Genomic DNA, 20179 nt, shown 5'->3' with positions numbered 1-20179 from the left:
AGGTGCAGCTTCATGTTTTGCAAAAAAGCTGAGGGGTATCTACACAACTTTATATTTAAGTGATTTTATAATTTTGCCATCTACACTCCCAGATGTTTCCAATGTCTTGGTGAAGTTTCTGCAAACCATCTGCAAACTTTTATATGTCTGGATTCTCAATAAGGCAAAACCAGGCACTGACAGCAGCATTAAACACAGACATTTAACACCGTGGATCTTCAATATCTGTAGCAAGAATTAATGGGGATATTTTTTTCCCCCCTTATAATTTTTTAGCAGTTCAAATTACTGTTTATCACTATGCAAATTAAAGAAACACAAACATTGGTGCTGAAGATAAAAAAGTTGCAGCTTTTAAGTGCCAAACACATGCCTTAAGAGAGGCAACAAAGTGTGGAAGTTTCAGCAACAACCTGAAACAAGCACTTTAGTCCCCCTTCCTTCCCCCAAGACTATTTTCCACTTCTTGATCAACTTTCATGCTGTTGTTTTTTGCTTCTCTGGAGTTTCCCATTCATTTCCATGCAGAGCACAGCAAGATAAGCAGAGAGTTAATGCTGCAGTTGCAACTGGTGTGAGCCTTTACTATTAGCTTGAATTTACAGAGCAGTCTCTCCTTAAAAAGAAATTTAAAAACAAAGAATTGCTCACTGCACTGTAACACTGAGAAGTATATTTAAAAATTCTCTCTCGGGTCTCTCTAAACATCTGTTCAAAGGTTTTGCTGTATCTTAAATGGGTCTAATTACCAGAAACTCCTTTCTTACTTAAGCCCAAGTCTCACATTTTGATTACAACTCAAGCTCCAGTTAATTTAGGGCTAAACCCAAAATGCCTGCACCAAACAGAAGAAAATATAGGCCTACCTTAAAACTTTCCAGCTCTTCAGAGGATCCAAGTCAGAGATTATAGACACCATTGTAGTAATAACAATAATAAAATACGTATATTAAAAACAAAAAAAAATAAAATAAAAAAGAAGAAAAACCACGGCAGGGAAGGCTAACCACAAAAGCAGCAAGTACTCTACTCAGTGTGGGAATGACAACAAACCCAGCACAGCTCTTCCTCCTTCTCAAGCTGATAAGCACTTGTCCCAGCTTCTCTCCACCCCCAAAATCAATCTTGTGCTATATTGCTTCACAGTCCCAGTTTCATTTCTTCACCACTACCTTTTAAAGCCCTTGTAATCTGCTCCAACTGATCAAATTTGACCTTTTTGTAGTCCACTTTATTCCAAGCACAGCCCTCAGTTAAATCTCTCTTTATTAACACCGTCCTTCTTGGCTTTCTTTTGGAACAAACACAGCTCAAGCTCGAAGCCTCCAGTCTTTGCCAGCAATCATTTACAGATTACTGCAAGCTGCAGTCTTCTCCTTTTGGGTATTTTCTTCTACCTCTGAGGTTTGTTTTTATATTATTTTCTGAGGGTTGTTGGTGGTCTCCCTTTCCCTGTTCTGTGCAGGTTGGAGTTTGACACTTTTAAAGGAGGGACTTTCTAATGCAACTCCTCTCCCACCCTTCCCTCCTCCCCTTGTCCCTCACCCCCATATGGAGAAACAGACACATGCATTAAAAACAGTTCACAACCTTTAGAATACAGAATAATTTTTTTCCCCCCCTCTGTTCTTTAAATCTATTAGAGTTGATAGACTTAAACACAGAAGCTGTGCCTGAAATACACTGATCTAAAGCAAGACTGCTATTATGGTGGAATAATAAAAAGTCTAATCATGCAAAGCCAGATGTAACCCTTTGGATGTTTGAAAGGGGAGAAGGTGCCTCTATAGTTCCATTAAATAAATTTCTTTTTTTTGCTACTTAAAAAATAAATGATAAAGCATCTTTCTGATTACTATGGTGATTTGAAAAGTTGTGTAACTGCTGATAGTGTGTATTTGCTTAGGAAAATTGAGTTTATTGGCTTCTTTTGTGTTTCTGTAACACTTTTGACATTGATTTCCCTCTATTTAAATATTTCTCTTGCATTTGTTTCCCTTCTAAATCTTTTCCATTCATCCTGCAAATGACTGTACCTCTCCTTGAGCTCCACCAATTCATTAGGATTTCTGGAAATTCCCGAATTAAAATTCTTTGGGGGAAAAAGAAAAACAGTACCTTATGAAGTGTTCAGTCAGAACCGAACTACCCCAGTTGGCAGATACTTCCACTTTGATATTTATATCACAGGCATATGCTCCTAGTTTCCCTCTGCCACCAGTTCTCTCTCTCTCACAAAAAAAAAAAAGAAAAAAAAAAAAAAAAGTTAAGATCAGCCCTTGTTTGTTAAAAGCAGTAACAGGTGGTCACATAGAAATTTGGGAGACTGGTCATGTGGGACACGCTCACGGAAAGGTCATAAAGAGTATTAGAAGACATAATAAAGTTTAAAATCTTCAACTGCCTCCTTCTTTGGTGAGATAAAAGTGAAGTTGTGCCTAAACCATTTCAGGCTCCCTGGTATGCTGTAGGCTGGGTTTGGGCAGCCTGAACCCCCCCCTTGCTGGCTTCACAAAGGCCCCACAGTCTTGCCCTGGCCAGAAGGTGACACTGAGGCTTCCCACCACCCAAAAAAAGAGAATGTGACCGTTTTGCCTGCCAGACAGCAGCCAGCTGATAGTGGTCAGACAGAAGCAACCAGTTTTAAATTACCCAGACACAAAATGCCTTCTTTACTCAAAGGCCAGAGCATCACTGACCCCTCATTTAGGAGAAACACTGAGTCATCTCCTGCCTCCCTCCCTGCCTCAGCCAGGTGAAGCTCCTGGCTCAGCATGAGAGGCCCTATAGGTTGATCAGTTTATCAAGTCAGGCCTCAAGTTCAGACTTCGGAATTTTACATCCCCCCCTAGGCAATGCTTCCAGCAGTTTTACTTTGTCTCAGAGGGGTGTATCGAGGACAAACACATCAGAGTCAGCTGATGGTGAGATTGCAGGTGCAGATCTGGGGCAGGAAGGTGGAGGACAGCTGGGGGTTACAGATGTTCCACCTCCCTCTTAATACCAGTGGGGCACAGGGTGTTTCTCACCTGATACACACATGTCTCTGAGCAATTCTGCAGAGATAAGGCTTGTATCCTGCTCTGGAAACTTTGGGCCCTCTATTTATTTAAGTACAGGAGGTGGGCAAGATGTTTGTAATGGAAAATTAAATCCAGTTGTTTCTTTGTGGAACTGAGGAAACTTTCATGTTTTTTAGCATGGAAAGAAAATAAGAAGAGATTGGTCAGTGTTTCTTTTTTTCCTCCCAAAAGTTTGTAAACCACTGTTACAGATGTTAATCCCTCATTTGAGGCTGGGGAGGGCATCAGTGCTTGCAGCACACTGCATTTTCTCTTTCCTCTCTACCCCATCGCCATTTGCTGGTTTTAGAGCTACATTCACCTATTTTCCCACATAAACTTCTCATTGAATATTTCATATTGTGCAAACATACTGATGACCAGGCACTAATTAAGAAAGGCTTCAAGCTTAGCCTGCAAGGAAAACAAAAATCAAAACACCCTGACCTCTCCTGTCACACTGACAAGCCAAGTTTGTGTCCTTGTCACATCCTGTCCCTCCACTGTTGCAGGTCAAGGTGAGAAAGAGGCAGATGCTCTGTCTTTATACCTCACTCTTTATACGCAAGATGCTCAGTGTCTCTTACTCTGTTCATCCCAAAATTCCACAAACTATGTCTATTTCGAGAATTTAATCTCTAACAAGTACAACTTATACTTTCCATAGATACATTTTTCACTGTCTTCCCACAGAAAGTGCTCCATTATTTCCACCAACACAGCCGCATGAAAACTATCCTGTCGGAGTAAATATACTTATTCCTTTCCCTTTTGCACTTATTGTGTTTGTTAATATTTTTTCATCTTAAATTTTTGTGTCTGGAACGAAAGCCATGTCTCCATTTTGCAGGACCTTGCTGGCATTTTGTCAGCTTTTCCTACAACACTGAGGACAGCAACTATAAGCCTTCCAAAAATAAAACTACAAGATCAAGTTTAGCACAGAGGAACTTGCGACAGGCAATGGATTTTCCAAAACAGCCTCACGTGTTTCATACAGCATGTAGCTATAGTAGGAGAAAACAAATAAAACAGAAACAGAAACTCACTGTAAACTTTAAGTCTTGTGCTTGGATAGCAGACTCCAGCCCAGATTTTAGCTAAATGTTTTTTCTGTTAGGGCTGAGGACTTTATCTTCAAAACTTTTATTTTTATGCCTTAAGAGATTTCCTATGATCTTCAGCTTATTTGCCAGGAAACCGCCAGCACATCTGTGAAATATTACTTAAGCAAATTTATTACAGTTAGCCAGAAGCCAACAACTCCAAAAATTTTCTCTACCTGCTGAAATCCAGCCTATTCTGTAATTTGGGTCTTTCATGCCATAACATGTTCCCCCAGAGAGGACTTATCAGTTCTCAGTTAATATGATAAAGAAGTACAAGCTTTCCAAGATTTTGAGTCATGTTAAAGTAAATATATATATATACTTTTGAAAACAGCATTCCTGTATACACACATACACAAAAGGATCTCTAAGCAATGTCATCATCCTTAGTTTAGACAGCTGTGGAGTCAAAAAAGTTCCAGATCAGCTAGCTACAAACATTTGAAGGTCAAATACAGGACAAAGCATTTAAGAAAGCAAAAGCAGTTATGGCTACTGAGCATTAGAAAGATGATTTTATGTCATGAGATTTTTTTTTTCCTCCCAGCTCTTTCTTTAACAGAATCCTATTGGACCGAGAACTTCATGGTGTTGGGCAGGATAATAAACCAAGTATAGTAAGCAGTTTGGGTTTGTTATTTAATCTTCTTTCAAGGGTGTTATCTCACTCAAAATATTTTGGGAGCCAAGGAAGGTCTGCCAGAGCACAACCTTTTAGTCAAGGTGCCCAGCAGCCTGGTTATCAGACAATAGAGAAATAAATAACCTCCTAGCATCTTCCCAATACATATTTTCCATTGCTCTTTCATACAAAGCAATATTAAGTTATTTGAAAGAAATCTTGGTCTTTTACCAGGAAAACCTTACTCTGCCTGGGGAGCCTGCTGTTAAACAAAAGCTGAGCTGTTAAAGAGTGGCCTCCAACTTCAGGGCTGCTGTTGGGGGCTGATAAAGGCTCTTCTCCAGACTGTCTCATGCTGTCCCTCCCCATCAGCCTTGCCATCCCCCCTGCCTCTCCTCCTAGTCCCTGATGCCTCGCCTTTTAAGCAATGGAGTGACTAATTGAAAATGCATTCCAGTGCTTTACAAGCAGCTTTTTCTTTCCTGCTGACCAGCCAAATGTTTTAGAGTTGGCAAGATGCTGCTTTAACTTGGGAACTTGAGCACTTGTTCATGGCCTGGATGTGTGAAAAAATTCTGGCTGAATTCAATAATTCTGATGAAAAAAAATAATTAAAATCTTACTCCTAGAACTGGTATAAGTGAGTCCAAGTATTATTATGAATATTTAAACCTAGTCCATTTTCTCTTTGTGAAATACATAATTTGGGAGACAAGAAATTTTAAGTCCCAAGTCTAAGAAATTCCCAAAGTCATGCACTGGTGCTTGTTCAGAACCAGAGGAAAAGCAGTCACAAACAGGCATAAATCCAGCTGATAATTACCCTTTGGGAACTGGGAACTGTAACCAAAACACCCTGGAGACAGCAGTCACTGATTCACGGCAGGTCAATGGCCAACTGGGCTGGGATTCAGCATGTCTTATCACACACTGTAACTTAGAAGTTGGCTTCATGCAGCAGCTGCAGAGATTGAAGGGTTTTGTTTCCTCGCTGATTGTACAAAGCCTGCACTTTAACAGTTAATCATTAATCTTAAATTGCATAAATGTGTCTCATACTTATCGACTTCTCACTTTTACAGTCTGCAGAGACAAACTTTCAAGAGATGGTATTTTTTTTTAAATCCTGATTGTGTTTTTAATGGATTTTCAAGTACTTTCAGGTTTTGCTCATGACAACTGCTGCAATAAAAGGCCTCAGGAACAAAGATGTGTTTTGTGTCTATTCACCTAGCAGAAAATCACTATTACGACATACTTCATTATGAGAGAAATGCTTTCCAGCCTCTCTGAAGAGACAGTCATCCCCAAACTCCCATCAGCCTAATTGTTTTTAAGGTGTTTGTAGTTCACTTTAAGCAGGATATGAGCCAAACATTTATGTCCTCTGCTGAATTTCTCTTTACTGGCCAGCGGGAAGGTTTCTTCGCTCTGCAGCGCTGGTGGAGTGAGAACACTTCTGTAGTCTGAGGCAGGGCTTGCCCTTCCTCACCCAACAGAAAGAATGAAAGAGAAGAAAAGCTCCTTGTATTTGCCAGACATGTTCAAAAAGAGCTCCTTGCACACCCCAATCTGCTTCTTTCATTCCATTTGGCAGAGTCAGGGGTCAGATTTGGTGGAGAGGAGAAAAGCAGCCGTTAACTGTTCCAGCACCACAGCAGACTGAGGAGCCAAAGCTGACACTGACTGTCTTTTCATTTCCATTCTTTTGGTGTCAGGTCATACAGTGAACACCAAGAGGTCATTATGAAGCCTTATGAAAAGGTTATTGTTCAGGCTGCCTTCATAACACAGCCCAGAAAATAAAAACTTTGGTAATGACCTTAATAAGCTCTTTGTTGTGAAGACCATGTTTTCACATGGACCACAGCTGCATTTGTACAGCCCCAATGCCATCTCATGCAGCATTGAAGAATAAATCTAAGAGTAATTAATTTATGCTAAATGCCCACTGTAAAATGTTTAGGAAACCATTTCCAAAGAGACAAAAGAAAATTAGTGGCTCCATATCCATATCTGTCTTTTAATAGGCTCTTCAAGTATTTGCCTCTGGTTTTCTATCCATCACAGAAGCTCAAGGAATAGGAATGATTATTGGTAAGAGACTAGGTGGAGATACTCAGTTAATTCCCCCAAATGTCTTTCTTCTTGACATTGAGAAAACTATTTTTTTATCTGTGCCCTACTTTCCCATCTGGGAGGGACAGACACCACCCTAGCAATCTACAGAGCAGAACACTAGGAACTTAATAGAAGACACAAAAATTGGCAGCTTTATAAAATTCCCTCCTTTCCAAGACTGTTTTAAGTATAAATCAACTGAAACACTGGTTCATCATTCAGTGTAAAAGAACATGATCTGTTGAGACAGATGGCTTCTACCACTTCAAAAATTAAAGAGTTGCTGTAGCAAAGTAAGGAACCCCTGAAGCTTTAAAAAAATCATCTATACCATACCCCTTAGAATGAAAATAATTTAAAATCTCCAAAGTCCTAGAGGGAAATAAGGGAAAAAGTTAGCAAAAGGGAATAATTATTCAATTAAGAAAATGGTGAAATAAATCTTCCATTTCTGATATTCATAATTATTAAAGTATATTCAACACATGATTTTGAAGGTGTCAACCACAAACACCTATTTTATGCACTGAGCTTATATCTTTTAAACAGAGAGACACAAGGTCCCTTGTGACAGTGTGCTTTGCTATTGACCTAAGATGATGACATGCAAATAGGGAAGGAGAAAATGCTTCAGATGCCAGAGCAATCTCATACATACATCCCAAAGGCATTGAGGAACACTCTCTTAGCCTGTGTATGCACCAGCACAGGCTGAGTTTACGCCTGATGCTGGTCAGGATTTAGGATTTGCTGTACTCACTACAGATAAAACTGTTTCATTTTCCCTTCCTATTACAAAGGCTGGGAGAGCTGACAAAACAGGAAGGCAACATTTTTGCCATAACAGCTGGCAGGAGATTTTTATGGAGACAAAAACCAATTAAGTGTCCTGATTCTGGGCATGTAACTCCCCTGGAGCCTTTGTTTAGAAGCGCTTATCTGCTTGCATAGGCACAAGCATCTACAAATCCATGTACAGGTGTGTGTGTATCCAAAGGAAGCGCCACAGAGTGCACTGAAATGAGCTGTTGCTCTCCTGAGAAAAAACCCAACATGTTATTCCTGTGAAAACAGTACAGAAGAGAGTTTCATAACAGTATTACTTCATCAATAGAAGGCTGGAATTAAATTCAGTTCTAAAGGACAGCTTATCCATAAAAAATGTTCACTCTAAAGGTCCTAATTCAGGGAAAGTCAGAGAAAGCTGGTTTTTTTTACATATGCATGGAATGCAGTTTACATTTATTATCTAAAGAAACTTCTTTAGTTTTTGGAAAAGCAGAGACACATTTTTTTCTCTTTCTGAGGACTACTAATTTTAAAAAAGACCATCACCTAAACATTCATTCATTCTCATGTTGACAATTGCATTACTTCCTACATCCGTTCATAAAACTTTTGTATCTTTCAAAGCATTAATAGCTATTACCCCAGATTAAATTATTTATGTACAACAGGTCATAGTCACACACATAATTTGTTTACAGGAGATACTTTCTTTCCATTCAAAAATATTCAAAGTCTCACGCCACACTTTTCTCTCTTGCTGACCTCATTTACACAAGCCCAAGCACGTTAGTGATTTTTCTCCCAGACAAGGCCTAGGCTGTGATTCCAATAAAGACAAGCACAGGTCCCCATGTTGAAAATAAAACATTTTTATTGCTTTCTAAACCTCAGGCATAAACATTCATTGCTTCATCTGACAAAATCCAACCAATAAAGACTGCAAAAAGAGTGAGATTAATAGAAGCAGCTTTCTAGAACATTGCACTACCCTCTAGACACTGGAAGTCCTGAAAATTGCACGTCTTAAAGTTTGGCCTGTAGAATAGCAAGGAAAATACCCTTCTTTCCTCTTTTGGGTGTTCAACCTAAGCAAATCCACACTTCTCTGGAAGCTGCAGGAGCTAATACAGGCTGAGTCCCCCCAGTCTGAATTGGATTCATTGCTAATAATTCATGGAGTGTCCTTGGGAAACATCCTTCATTTCACAATTGTCAGGCAAGAAGAGATCAGTAGATCATAAAGTCATAGAATGTCTTGGGTTGGAAGAGACCTTAAAGACCCCCCCCCCCCCTCCTTGTTCCAACCCCCCCTGCCATGGGCAGGGAGCCTTCCACCAGAACAGGTTTCTCAGAGCCCCATCCAACCTGGCCTTGAGTATTTTCAGGGATGGGGCAGCAACAGCTTCTCTGGGCAACCTGTGCCAGGGCCTCACCACCCTTTATAGTAAAGAATTTCTTCCTAATATACAGTTTAAATCCACCTCTTTCAGATTCCTACCTTACATTTCACTGCTCCCCCATCTGACAGAAGTTTAGAGGACTGAATTACAAATTGTCTCTGTTGCTCAACAGCTGGGAAGGAGTTCAGTCTCTGCCTGAGGTAACCAGGAGGGGAAGATAGTGCTGCTTTTCATGGTGGGTTCTTCAGATAATTTATATTTCTATTTTAGTTTGTAGCTTGTCTGCAAATGAGAAGTTCCAGCTGCTGCTAATAATTCCTTACCCAGTAGTTTGAGAAAGCTTTTTCCTCTTGCAGAAAAAGCTGTCTAGTCACTAACCAGGCTGCTTTTAGATATTTCCAAGCCTTTTTTTTTTTTTTTTTTCTTTTTCTTTTAGTTACCATCTCCTTAAGAAGTAAGTAATCTTCTTTTCAGATTATAGATGCTACGTCTAAAATTCATTTTCATTTCATGGTGCCAGTTGTGAGTTCAGGTTTCATGTTGACATTATTGATGTCACAATCTGGCACAACACTGGGCCTAACACTTCTCCCAAATCACAATCATCCAGCTGAGCCCCGTTTGGGATATTAATGAAACTGTTAACCTGTGCTCTGCTGGTCATGAATAGCCACAGTCTTCCCTAGACTGCCAATGGATGCAAAGTACAAAGCCTTGAGTGCCACTTTTCCATTGTAATGCCAGAAGGGAATGGAATTTTTAAAGGAACTCCTAGCTTACATTTGTTACATTCTCATTAGTTAAATATTTTTTTACCAAGTATTTTGTATCTTTTCTCATATTTCCCCTTTTGCTGGCAGACTGAGCAGCCTGTGCATATGTGGGGAAGTCCAGCTGCCTTTTTTGAACTGACATAACCTTAACCATGGCCACAGTAGGGCAAATAAAAATTCCTCTTCAGTGCAGATTAATCAAATCTACATATTTAAGATGATCCATTCCCAAGAGATGTTTCTAGATATCTAAACTTCTATGAATTTGAAACAAATTTCATTATTCTAAGGTGATATGAGCAAATAATTCTGCTATGTTTCAAATACAGAACCAAAATATTTGTCACCCAGGATCTAGATAAAAACCATTGCCCACCCCTGTCTTTCCTGCTGAGCTATTGAAAACTTTATCTCTGGATAGTAATGACCTATACCAAGAGTTCATATACAGAAGGAAGTATGAAACTACTTTAGAAGAAACTGTTTTAAAAGAGTACTCAGCCCAGCATGGAGAAGCAGTGTCATTTTTTATCCTCACCTGTACCTGCTGAATGTTTGCCAGCTCTTGCAGAAGAAAAAGCCTACTTCCCAGCTCCCACCTGGCCCCTCTCCCTCACCATCAGAGGTGATTTTAGTGAAACCACCTGAACTGATATTCCAAGCTCTTGTCTGAGCAAAATTGCCATGGGAAGCTGTCCTGACCTGGATGTCAGGACAGCTTTTGGACACCTGGAAAGGAAAAACAACACTTAAATATTAATATAGCACAGAATCTTTACTTTCTGCTATAAAATCTGGCACAAGACTGGAGGAATAGTAGCTGCAACTTTATCAGCCATCTAATTTGGCAGAAAGGAGAGCTTTACCAAGATCAGTGAAGTGTTTCAGATCATGATTTATTCTGGAGACCTGCTTGGAGGAGGAGGAAAGGGAAGGTGCTCTCCCCTCTGCAAGCACTGCATGCGTATTTATTGAGAGCTATCATCTAAAGCTGAGGGACTAAATTCAGTGTGTATGGACACTCTTTGAAAGACTGCCAAAGGCTTCCAAAATAGGAACATAAATTGAAGGTGCACAAAACTGCAACTGAATCTATCTCAAGCAAATACAATTAAGAAAATAACCTAGTGGATGAAAAATATATTGAACTTTTAGAAATCATGTCATTTTCAATAATACAAGAAAAGGGTTCCTAAAGGCAGGAATTCCCAAATTAAAGAGCGATAGAAGAAGCACTTTGAAGTAAATAGGCTATCCCAGAGCCAAAGACTGTTACTGCCTTACCAGCAACAATACCAGTATGTGGCAATAAATGTTCACAGTCCCCTGAGCTATAGCACTGCTGTTTGCTCCTGGCACACATTCAGCTTCTCCCACTTGGTTGTAGTCCTGACAGCACCCCCTGCTCTGCCTCTGGCTTCTCTATTACAACCTGATATATTTCATAAATTTTCATTTTCCCCTATTCCTCCTTTTTCCCCCTCATTTTCTCTTGCTGTATCTCTACCTATCTAAAATTGCTGTCCATATTACTGAGATGGCATGAGCTTTCAGCCAAAGGTATTCTCTTTCCTCACTGTGGAATTATGATAATCTAATAAACCATGAATAAAGAGCTGTCTATTTTCCAATCAGTTTCATTCAGAATTCTTCTCCTTTGGAAAATTATCTCTTTGAAAGCACCAGTATGTGAATGACTAGCAGGTATGTACTCAGTTTGCTGTACTGAATGTAACTGTGTCATGATCATTCATCCTTAGGCAACACTAACTTCCAGTCTAGGGACAAATTCATCTTTATCCAACATAATGAAGTCCAGGAGAGACGTTGTTTGCATCGAGCACAATATCATTTATGTTTGAAACTTAAAATCCCCAAACAAATCATCATCGATTATTTGCTACCAAGTGCATGGATATGGTAACCTTGAGTCAGAAAATGAAATTATTGAATCCTAGAATGAGCTGGGCTGGAAGGGACCTTAAAGACCAACCCTGCCACCCTGGACAGGGATACCTTTCACCAGATTGCTCAGTCTCCTCTCCCACCTGCCTTGAACATTTCCAAGGATGGGGCTATCTCCCATCACACCTCGATTCTCCTCCATGTATTACTGACTGGTGCTTATGGAATAACACATCCTGGGGATTTGTTATCCTGCTTGAAATAGTTGAGTGGAGTGTGCTGGTTTTGGCCCAAACCAGCACAGGGGAGACACCTTTGCATCACCACGTCATATCCCTGAAGGATGTGCACTCTCCGTCCTGCCACTGCAGATGCAGGCTGTGGGTTTAGTGCTTTTCTGACCATCCATGGTCTTATCGACCTGCACAGATCTTCACAGCACCCAGCCTCTGGGCACTTCCTATTCCACTCATTAATTCCACAAATGAGCTCCATTTCAAGTGCTTTTATTATGGCAAGTATATTTTATATTTTACAGAGACCCATTTTTCAGATTACTCTTTTTGAGCAACCTGGTGCGACCTCATGGCTGTCCCAACCCTCTGAGGTCCCTTCCAAACCCAGTTATGCTATGGTCCAAAAATTTTCTCCAGTACTTTTATTTTTTTTTCCCACTCCAACCTTTTTAGACTGTTATGGGTAGAGATACTAAAACTGTTTATTCAAACCAGCAATCTTTCAGCGAGATAACTGCACCAGAATTTTTTAGTATAAATTCCCAGTTCCTTTGATTTTAATTCATGGTACAGAAAGGAATTAACTCATGTAAGCTATAAGAAAATGTATGTCATTGATGAACAGGTAAAATTTTGAGTTTGAACTGCCTGGACCTTTACATATCCTACTAAAATATCTAGTCTAAAATCCTCTTGGCTGTTCCAGCTATGATTTGACTGAAACATGAGCACTGTGTGTATGGTCTACCAGCTGAGGGTCAGGCTGTCAGTGGGGAATGGGGGGAGACTGATCTCCAATACATCTCAGCCAGGTTATGTCTTTCACAAACCTGTACATTGGGCCTTGTCCCAACATTCCTCAGTCACTGAAATGTCTGCTGTGCTGTGACTGTAGCCTGCCAGAGCCATCCTGATGTGTCTTGCCTGTCACTCTCCAGCTTGCCACACTACTGAGATAATAGGGGGGATGACATCTGCTCCCCTGCATCCTTCTGGGGCTCAGGGAACAAGATGTGGTGATGAGATTATTTAAAAAAGGGAAGAAAAAAGGACAACAATGGTGTAAGGCACATGTTGGGATCTTTTGAGGATCGTGCAGCAGCTGAGGCCCAGGGATCTGGGGGATGAGTCATTTCAGGCAGACACAAACTTTCCTCACCACTTCCCCACCTTACATGAAAGGAAAGGCGGCCGGAGCCAGACCATCTGGACAACTCTGTGGGAGCAGAGTCTGCAGAGAGGATTGGGCCGCCTGCGATGCTGAGCTGGAAACAAAGCAAAACATCTTGCTCTGCAGACCTTCCTGAGCTCACTCATCAGCAGCCGTCAGCTGACTTTATATCAACGAGCACTTGCAGCAATTAACCCTTATTATCACTCTCCAAATGGGAAAGAAGGTTAAACCAAAGAAGAACAAAATATTACAAGAAGGGTGACATGAAATTAAATCTGTGATAGTGTTTCAGAGCCACTGCCATTGAAGCCAAAAGAAATTCGCCACAGAACACACAGCATAGGTTGGAAAGTGCTGTAAGGATTTATAGTGTCCTACTGTTGTCACAGTACTATACTATATTCACGAAGGGTTTAGAAGTTAAATGTGAAATGGAAATTCATAGGAGAGGTGACTAAACAAGCAGGATAATATGTCACCAGAAAAAGTAGATGTGCAGAGCTTGTCAATTTGTATGAAAATCCCAAGACATCTTCTTCATTGATCAGACTTCTATTGCTACACAAATCTTCTGTGCAGATTACTGTGAAGTAGTCAAAATTAACATTTGTTCCTTTACTATTAGACTACAAAATTTCAGCTTTCACAGCTTCCCCAGTTATCATTTTAAATTAGCCCCATTACCCAATCTAAATATTTCTTTTTCCTAGGATGATTTCACCATTTTTTTTCAGTTTTGAATTACCCAGCAGTAAAATATACAATGGAGACAAACTGGCAGATTTTGTTTAGAGTTATGCTATTTATTCAGGAAAGTGTGAAACTATCTCATACTATCCACAGCCTAAAAAGAAAAAAATGGCTTAAAATTTCTGTAAATGTTACCAAATATTTTACCACACCTGTTTCCGCATGAAACATGTTCTCTCACACACCCCAATATTTATTGCCTATGAAAGCTGTTAAGGAAAGATTTATTCTAATTGAAACTAGACAGTGGTTAAGATAAAAATTGTTGGCTAAAACTACAAACTACTCTGTTTCTAAAAGGAAAAAGGACTTTTCCACAGAGCTAATAAATTACAGAATTTCTAATGTAAAATTCCTGTACTCAGTTATTTCAAGCAGCTGTATGTAAGTAATGTTGTAAGACATTGGTTTCATCAAAATCATGATGTGTACTTGGTGAGACCAGGTCTGTTAATTTTAACTTTTTTGACATTCAGGCTTTATAAATTATATCTGTATAATTTTGGGAAATTGCAATGGAATATGACAATCATCACAATTTCCCTCTCCTGGATTGCTGCAGAAAGTGGCTGTGTCCACCCATACACATCCAAGTAGATTTGGAATCTCTTAAGTTAAAGAAATTAGTGGTGGGAAAATTGCTATATAAATAAAAAAGTATTTTAATTACCTCTGGAATGATCAGTACGAAAAGAGTTTTAAGGTACTAGAAAGCTTTGGAGTTTTAAAACAAAGAGAACACAAGGGTCAGAAAAATATTAGAAATAATATTTAGTTTTAATGAATACCATAAGAATGTATCTCTCAGAGAAAACATTCATTCCTTCATATAAAGTATCTTTCCTTCTAACAGACATGTTAAGTTATGATGTAGAGAGGGTCCCTGCTGTTCAATATAACAAGAAATAAAAGTTCAGGTATGTGCCATGATAGAGGCAATTTTCTGTTGTCTCTAATTTGGCAGAAATATAGGAAATGTAGAAGAGATGTAGATAGAACATAAAAGCCTCACCATGAAGCTGGGCACTGGTACACCTCAAATCTTAATTAGTATATTGATTAAGTCTATAAAGATGGTGTCCTGTTAACAGAAGGATATGTTATCCATCCTTTGCCTATTATAGTGCTGTAGCAATTCCAGCAAGCTTAGCATATAGATTTATACACTTGTGTCTACAGTCCATTTATAAACGAGTAGCTCAGAGGATTTAGCTAACCCCCATCTGGTTACTTGAAAAGCAGAAGTGCAAAAATATCAGAGTAACAGAAATAAAAATCATTTTAACTGGTCTCCATCTGGCAATTTTAATAATGGAAATGCAAAGTTGTAAAATGTGCCAGCTATCCAGGCTGTGTGAAATAAAGAAAAATTGTGCTTAAAAACATTTTAAAAGTCAAGACAGGTTAGATAAGAGTTTAACTGAGGGTCGACTAACTTCAAAATCACAGAAATCTAGGTCACAGTTTACCCTAACACAGAAAAAGCATATTTCCTCCTAAGTATTGCGGCTTTCAGCATTTCTTCTGGGTTGGAGACAGAGGCTGAGCAAGGAGATTTCTAAAATATCTCCTTCTGCAACCAAGGATGTGACATTAATCTAAAATTCTAAAACTCTTTTACATTCTGAAAAAGGTTTTCTTCTAGTTTTAATATTTGGCAACTGAAAGGGTTAAGATGATTCAGGAAGGGCCAGATCTTGCACTTATTTGAAAGAATAAAAGAGAACAAACACTCATTGACTACTTTTAGTTGAATCCTACAAACCAGATTTGCATACTCCATTAGGAAACTTGGATGCTGGAATCATCAGTGCTACAACATTTAATGCAATATATTTTCAAAGTTAGTCTAAAACCTTTGCACAGCAGGTTTGGAATGATCATGGTTTGCATTTTTCTTCTTATTTTTTTTGGTTCTTCTCACTTCTCACTTTTGTTTTGTTTCACTTTGAATACTTCACAGTGTTTGTATTTTGAAAGCTGGCCTATTTTCCCTCACAAAGCAGATTCAGTTTGTGGTATAAATGCTAAATCAGCATGTGTCAAACTTGTTAAACCTTTTTTATCCCAGGCCTTGAAGGACCTGATAAAATAAAGCTGTAAAGATATACATTTTAATAAAACATTATTCATGCACTGTTAGTCCACAAAATATTCTCATGTAATATATAGAAATGAAAAGCAACATTTCTCTGGCCTAAAGCTAACTTTTTATGACTCCCTTGGTAATTTTTCCTTCTTTAATACTACTTTATTTATTTATTTTACAATAAGCCTTCAGAAAAGGGGTGGCATTTTTCTCAACAGTTTTGCATGTGGTTTTTTTTCCCCTGACCTTTTACATCATCTATAGAATAATTTAATAGGGATGTGGAAATCAGACACAGTAACTGCTGGAAGCAATAGATGCTGATCAAAACCCAGAGAGAGCAGCTCTGTTGAGAACACAACTGTGGTTGTGTGGTTCAGACGCTGGCTTGGGAGTCACGAGATCGGGGTTTTCTTCCTTAATCTGCCTGACCTCTCTGAGTGATACCAGCTCTCTGTTTGCTCAGCAGGAATGACAATATTTACATTCTCCTATTCTTTTGTCCGTTTAAATGATAGGTGACTTGAGAATCCTGCTGTCTTTTGTAGTGCTGGTACATGGTGCAGTTGTTTCAGCTGATGTTTTCAGGTGTTACCATGAGGTGAAAATGTACATGTGGGACCCCAGCATCCTGACCTCATGTGTGACTGCACTCCTGGAAGTCTGAGAAAAAAACCCTGAGACAAGGAGGACCCCAGTGCTGGCTTGTAGGCAAAGCTAAGCCTTTGTGTGCTTAAATACTGGAGCATGTGGTCTGGTTTTACATTTCATTGGATCATAGAATTATTTGGGTTGAAAGGGATCTTAAATAACACCAGGTTTCAACCTTCCACTAGACCACGCTGCTCAAAGCCCCATCCGAGCTGGCCTTGAACATTTCCAGGGATAAGAAATCCACAACATTTCACAATCTGCAGGCCCTTTAATGCACTGGAGTGTCCCAGGTGTCCAATACTGGCAGCGTCCTGTAGGCTTTCCGAAGATGCTGAAAGGCTCACTGTGTTCAATGACGTAAAATTATCTCTTGCTCTCATTCAATGCATCTCTTTTGTTGGTCTGGTTTTCATCTTTTTGGGCCCTTTTCAGTTGTGACTCACATCTGTCTGCCAGCCATTTATTCAACTGTATCAGTGAACATGAACTCTGTGATACTGTCAAAGACATCATCAGATTTCCAGGCTTTGGGAATGAATACACCTACAGGACCTCCAAAATTTGATCCCTTGGGTGTCTCTTTTAGTGACTGGTTTTCCTACAAAAGGCCCTCTGTTAGAAGAGCAGCTACCATAGAGAATTCCAGCCCCACTAGACCTAAACTTCTTTCCGCACTCACTGCTTTGTGGAAATCAGTACAACTTTCATGGATATTTCCTTCCTTTTGTTCTTGCTGACCACGCTGTTGCTGACTGAATGACCAATAGTCCAGATTAACATCTGGATTGATAAAGACTTCTTCAGGAACAAGCAAAGAATTTTTCTTCTGAGGCAGTAACAACCAGTCGCTGTGCAAATATCAAGGACTGTAACTGGGTTACCTACAGATCCATAGAAAACCACAAGGACTGCGGGAGATAATTATCTTTAATACAACATGACAAAGTATAATTTTCTCTTATTATGCAAAAAATGAAGTGCATGGAGCAAGAGGCAGAACTGCTGTTGGTAATGTAGTTCATCTCCTCCACTGTAGGCAGAGCACAGAGCAGCTTATTCTTTCTTTTTCTCCCCATGCCTGAGAGTATTTTTTCCTGTCTTGAAGGAGTCCCACTGTTCTTCCCTGCCTTCCACACCTGCTCTCTTCTTCTTTGCTGAGCTACAAAGTAAAACAATAAACATTCAAGGCACAAAAATTCACACTGTTTGGCTCCCAGTACTCAGAAACTGACGAACTGAGAAGGAAGAACTTTTTCTAACTGAGCCTTGAGTTCCTCCTTCAGCAGATGAACTGCTCAGATATAAAAGGTTTAATCTGTATTCTGCCATATTTAGAGGTATTTTGGGCTGAGGATTTCAGTGGGATTCTTTCCAAAAGAGCGGGCAAGCAAGGAGTGCTGGCTGGATGTGCAAAAGTGTGTAGAAAACAGTGCTAGGGTTTGGGAGGTGGGTTTTGCTGCACTGGCATGCTGGGAGATTAATGCAAGCCACTTAGCATCTCCTTCCTCCCCCCTTGCTGTGCCGTAGGTTCAGGAGGAACAATGACATTTTTCTCCTTTGTGCTGATTTGAAAGCTACTGATGAAAACTGCTACTTAAGGATTAGTTAGTAATGTACAGAGGAAATTCTTGGAGGGGAAAAAAAAGAACAGTAAATATGCCTTTCAGTCCAAATGTATATTGCTTTTTTTAGGGCAGGAAAAAAGGTGCCTTTCTCAGAAAAATGGCAATTCCAGGAAAAAAAAAATCATTTTCACTGCACTATTTTTTCCCCCCTTCCTACTGTAAGAACATGTATTGAAAATTTCTGGCACGTTCTGAAAACAAATTAATTCCTTGTTTTGATAAACATATATTTATACAATAGTTATAAAATTCACAAGCAAAGATATTCTTAAAAGGAAAGATGGGTTGATTTACCATATCCCTGGTAGTGAATCTGTTATTACCTTTGCTGCTTCTCAGAGAAATCTCAACAGGTCATACTGTTCCACTGTGTGTCTTAGACCTGAAGGAGCGAGGGAATCCTCATTCATTTAAAGACACTGCAGTGCTGCCTCCATAAATCCACTCAATGGGACAAGATGTAGGCCTAGCTCGATGAGGCAAAGATAGTGTTTTATACCAAGTTTTCAAGCTTCATTCTAAATAGTCATTGATTTTGTGGGTATACATCAGATTTTTATGTTCTTCTGGATATCATTGTCTACAATTTCATCCTTTACTTTACAAAGTGCACCGATTGAGTGGCACCCAGATTACATCCTACGACATCCATCTACTGTGGTTTAGGATCTCGCTGTAATGCAATAAAGCACTTTTATTTCATCTAAAGAATGATTTATACTGAAGTTAATGCCTTAAGTGTAGCACATCCATACTGGGTAATGTTATCACAGCATATATTTCTTCTCTAAGAGTTAACCTACAATCCAGCTTGCTTTTGCAATGAATGTTTGCATAATGTAAAACAGCCACTTTGATACTAATAGAAATAAATGGCTGAAAGAACACAAAAAATGGAGAGCTTTTGCTTACTATTTAAATTCTTTCAAATAGCAGTGCTGTGTGAAATTCTAATACATTCTCTGCAATAGTCAGACAGTAAAATGGTTCAAAGATTAGAAAATCCCTTAAAAATGTAATTAATACAGGAGCACAATTCTCAGTGGTTTGTAAGATATGATGCATTTGGTGTAGCAAATAAAACATAGCATAGGACAGTCATCCACGTGTATTATATTTCTAATCCATTAAAATATGTACATAGTTTTACTGTATTTGCCTTACAAACTTTGTAGTTTCTGGTCTGGATTTTGAAGAGTGATGTTTAATTTAATTTTCTTTGCTGTTATTGAGTTTTTTTAGTTAATTTCTTCAGAAAATTCATAGTTTTAAGCTGACAGTAATAAACCTGGAAATTAAACATGCAAGAATATGTCCTAAAAAAATGTTATCTTCATGATTCCTAGTATAACAGGTGAAAAGGGACAAGAGGGTGTTGTCTAGTTCAACCTTCTACTCAGTCAAGGTAAAGTTTACTTTTCCATGGGCAGTGTCTTAGTTTTGGTGCCTAAATTTTCATACTGATATTTGGTTAAAGGTTCAAGACTAGAAAGATGCTCTTGCTTTCAGCACTCAGCTGCATCCTGAGCAAATCTGTGCATTGTTGCTTTGAAATGATGGTGTGTTTCCTGAGGGATCTCAGCTTCTGAAGCCATTATTATGTTTCTGTCTGCTACATGAAAGTTTTGTCATGAGACAGTGTTGTTTTGCTCATTTCAGAGGAACTCAATTTTTAAGGATTTCAAAATTGTCAGCACTTCTGAAAGTTTTACAGTTGCCTGAAGTTACTTTGCATAGACACTAAGATGCAGTGATACACACTTAATACACACTTAAATAGTTAATACACTAAAAACTTCAGGTCAGGGCAAAAAATCTTTTGTGAGAAGTCTAGAGCCATCTGGAACACACTTTATAAACCTTGTATTTC

General features: G+C 39.1%; 1 protein-coding gene across 2 annotated transcripts in view; it reads right to left on the bottom strand.

The window, feature by feature from the left end:
* Positions 1–20179, bottom strand: part of CELF2 (CUGBP Elav-like family member 2) — a 547482-nt gene that overhangs the window by 376650 nt on the left and 150653 nt on the right. Inside the window, exon 1 of one of the 2 annotated variants that reach the window (XM_042052849.1) lies at positions 867–1390. The exons of the other annotated variant lie outside the window; for it this stretch is intronic. Coding sequence (XP_041908783.1) covers positions 867–919 — 53 coding nt within the window. The 5' untranslated portion in view covers positions 920–1390. Of the gene's footprint in view, positions 1–866; positions 1391–20179 lie in introns of those variants that run through there. 2 annotated transcript variants of the gene reach the window in all.

This window comes from Corvus kubaryi, unplaced genomic scaffold (genome assembly GCF_017639235.1).
Source record: "Corvus kubaryi isolate FWS band 111438036 unplaced genomic scaffold, C.kubaryi_AGA036_p1.0 135, whole genome shotgun sequence".
NCBI classification, from domain to species: Eukaryota; Metazoa; Chordata; class Aves; order Passeriformes; family Corvidae; genus Corvus; species Corvus kubaryi.
This window is presented reverse-complemented; position numbering and strand designations above follow the sequence as displayed.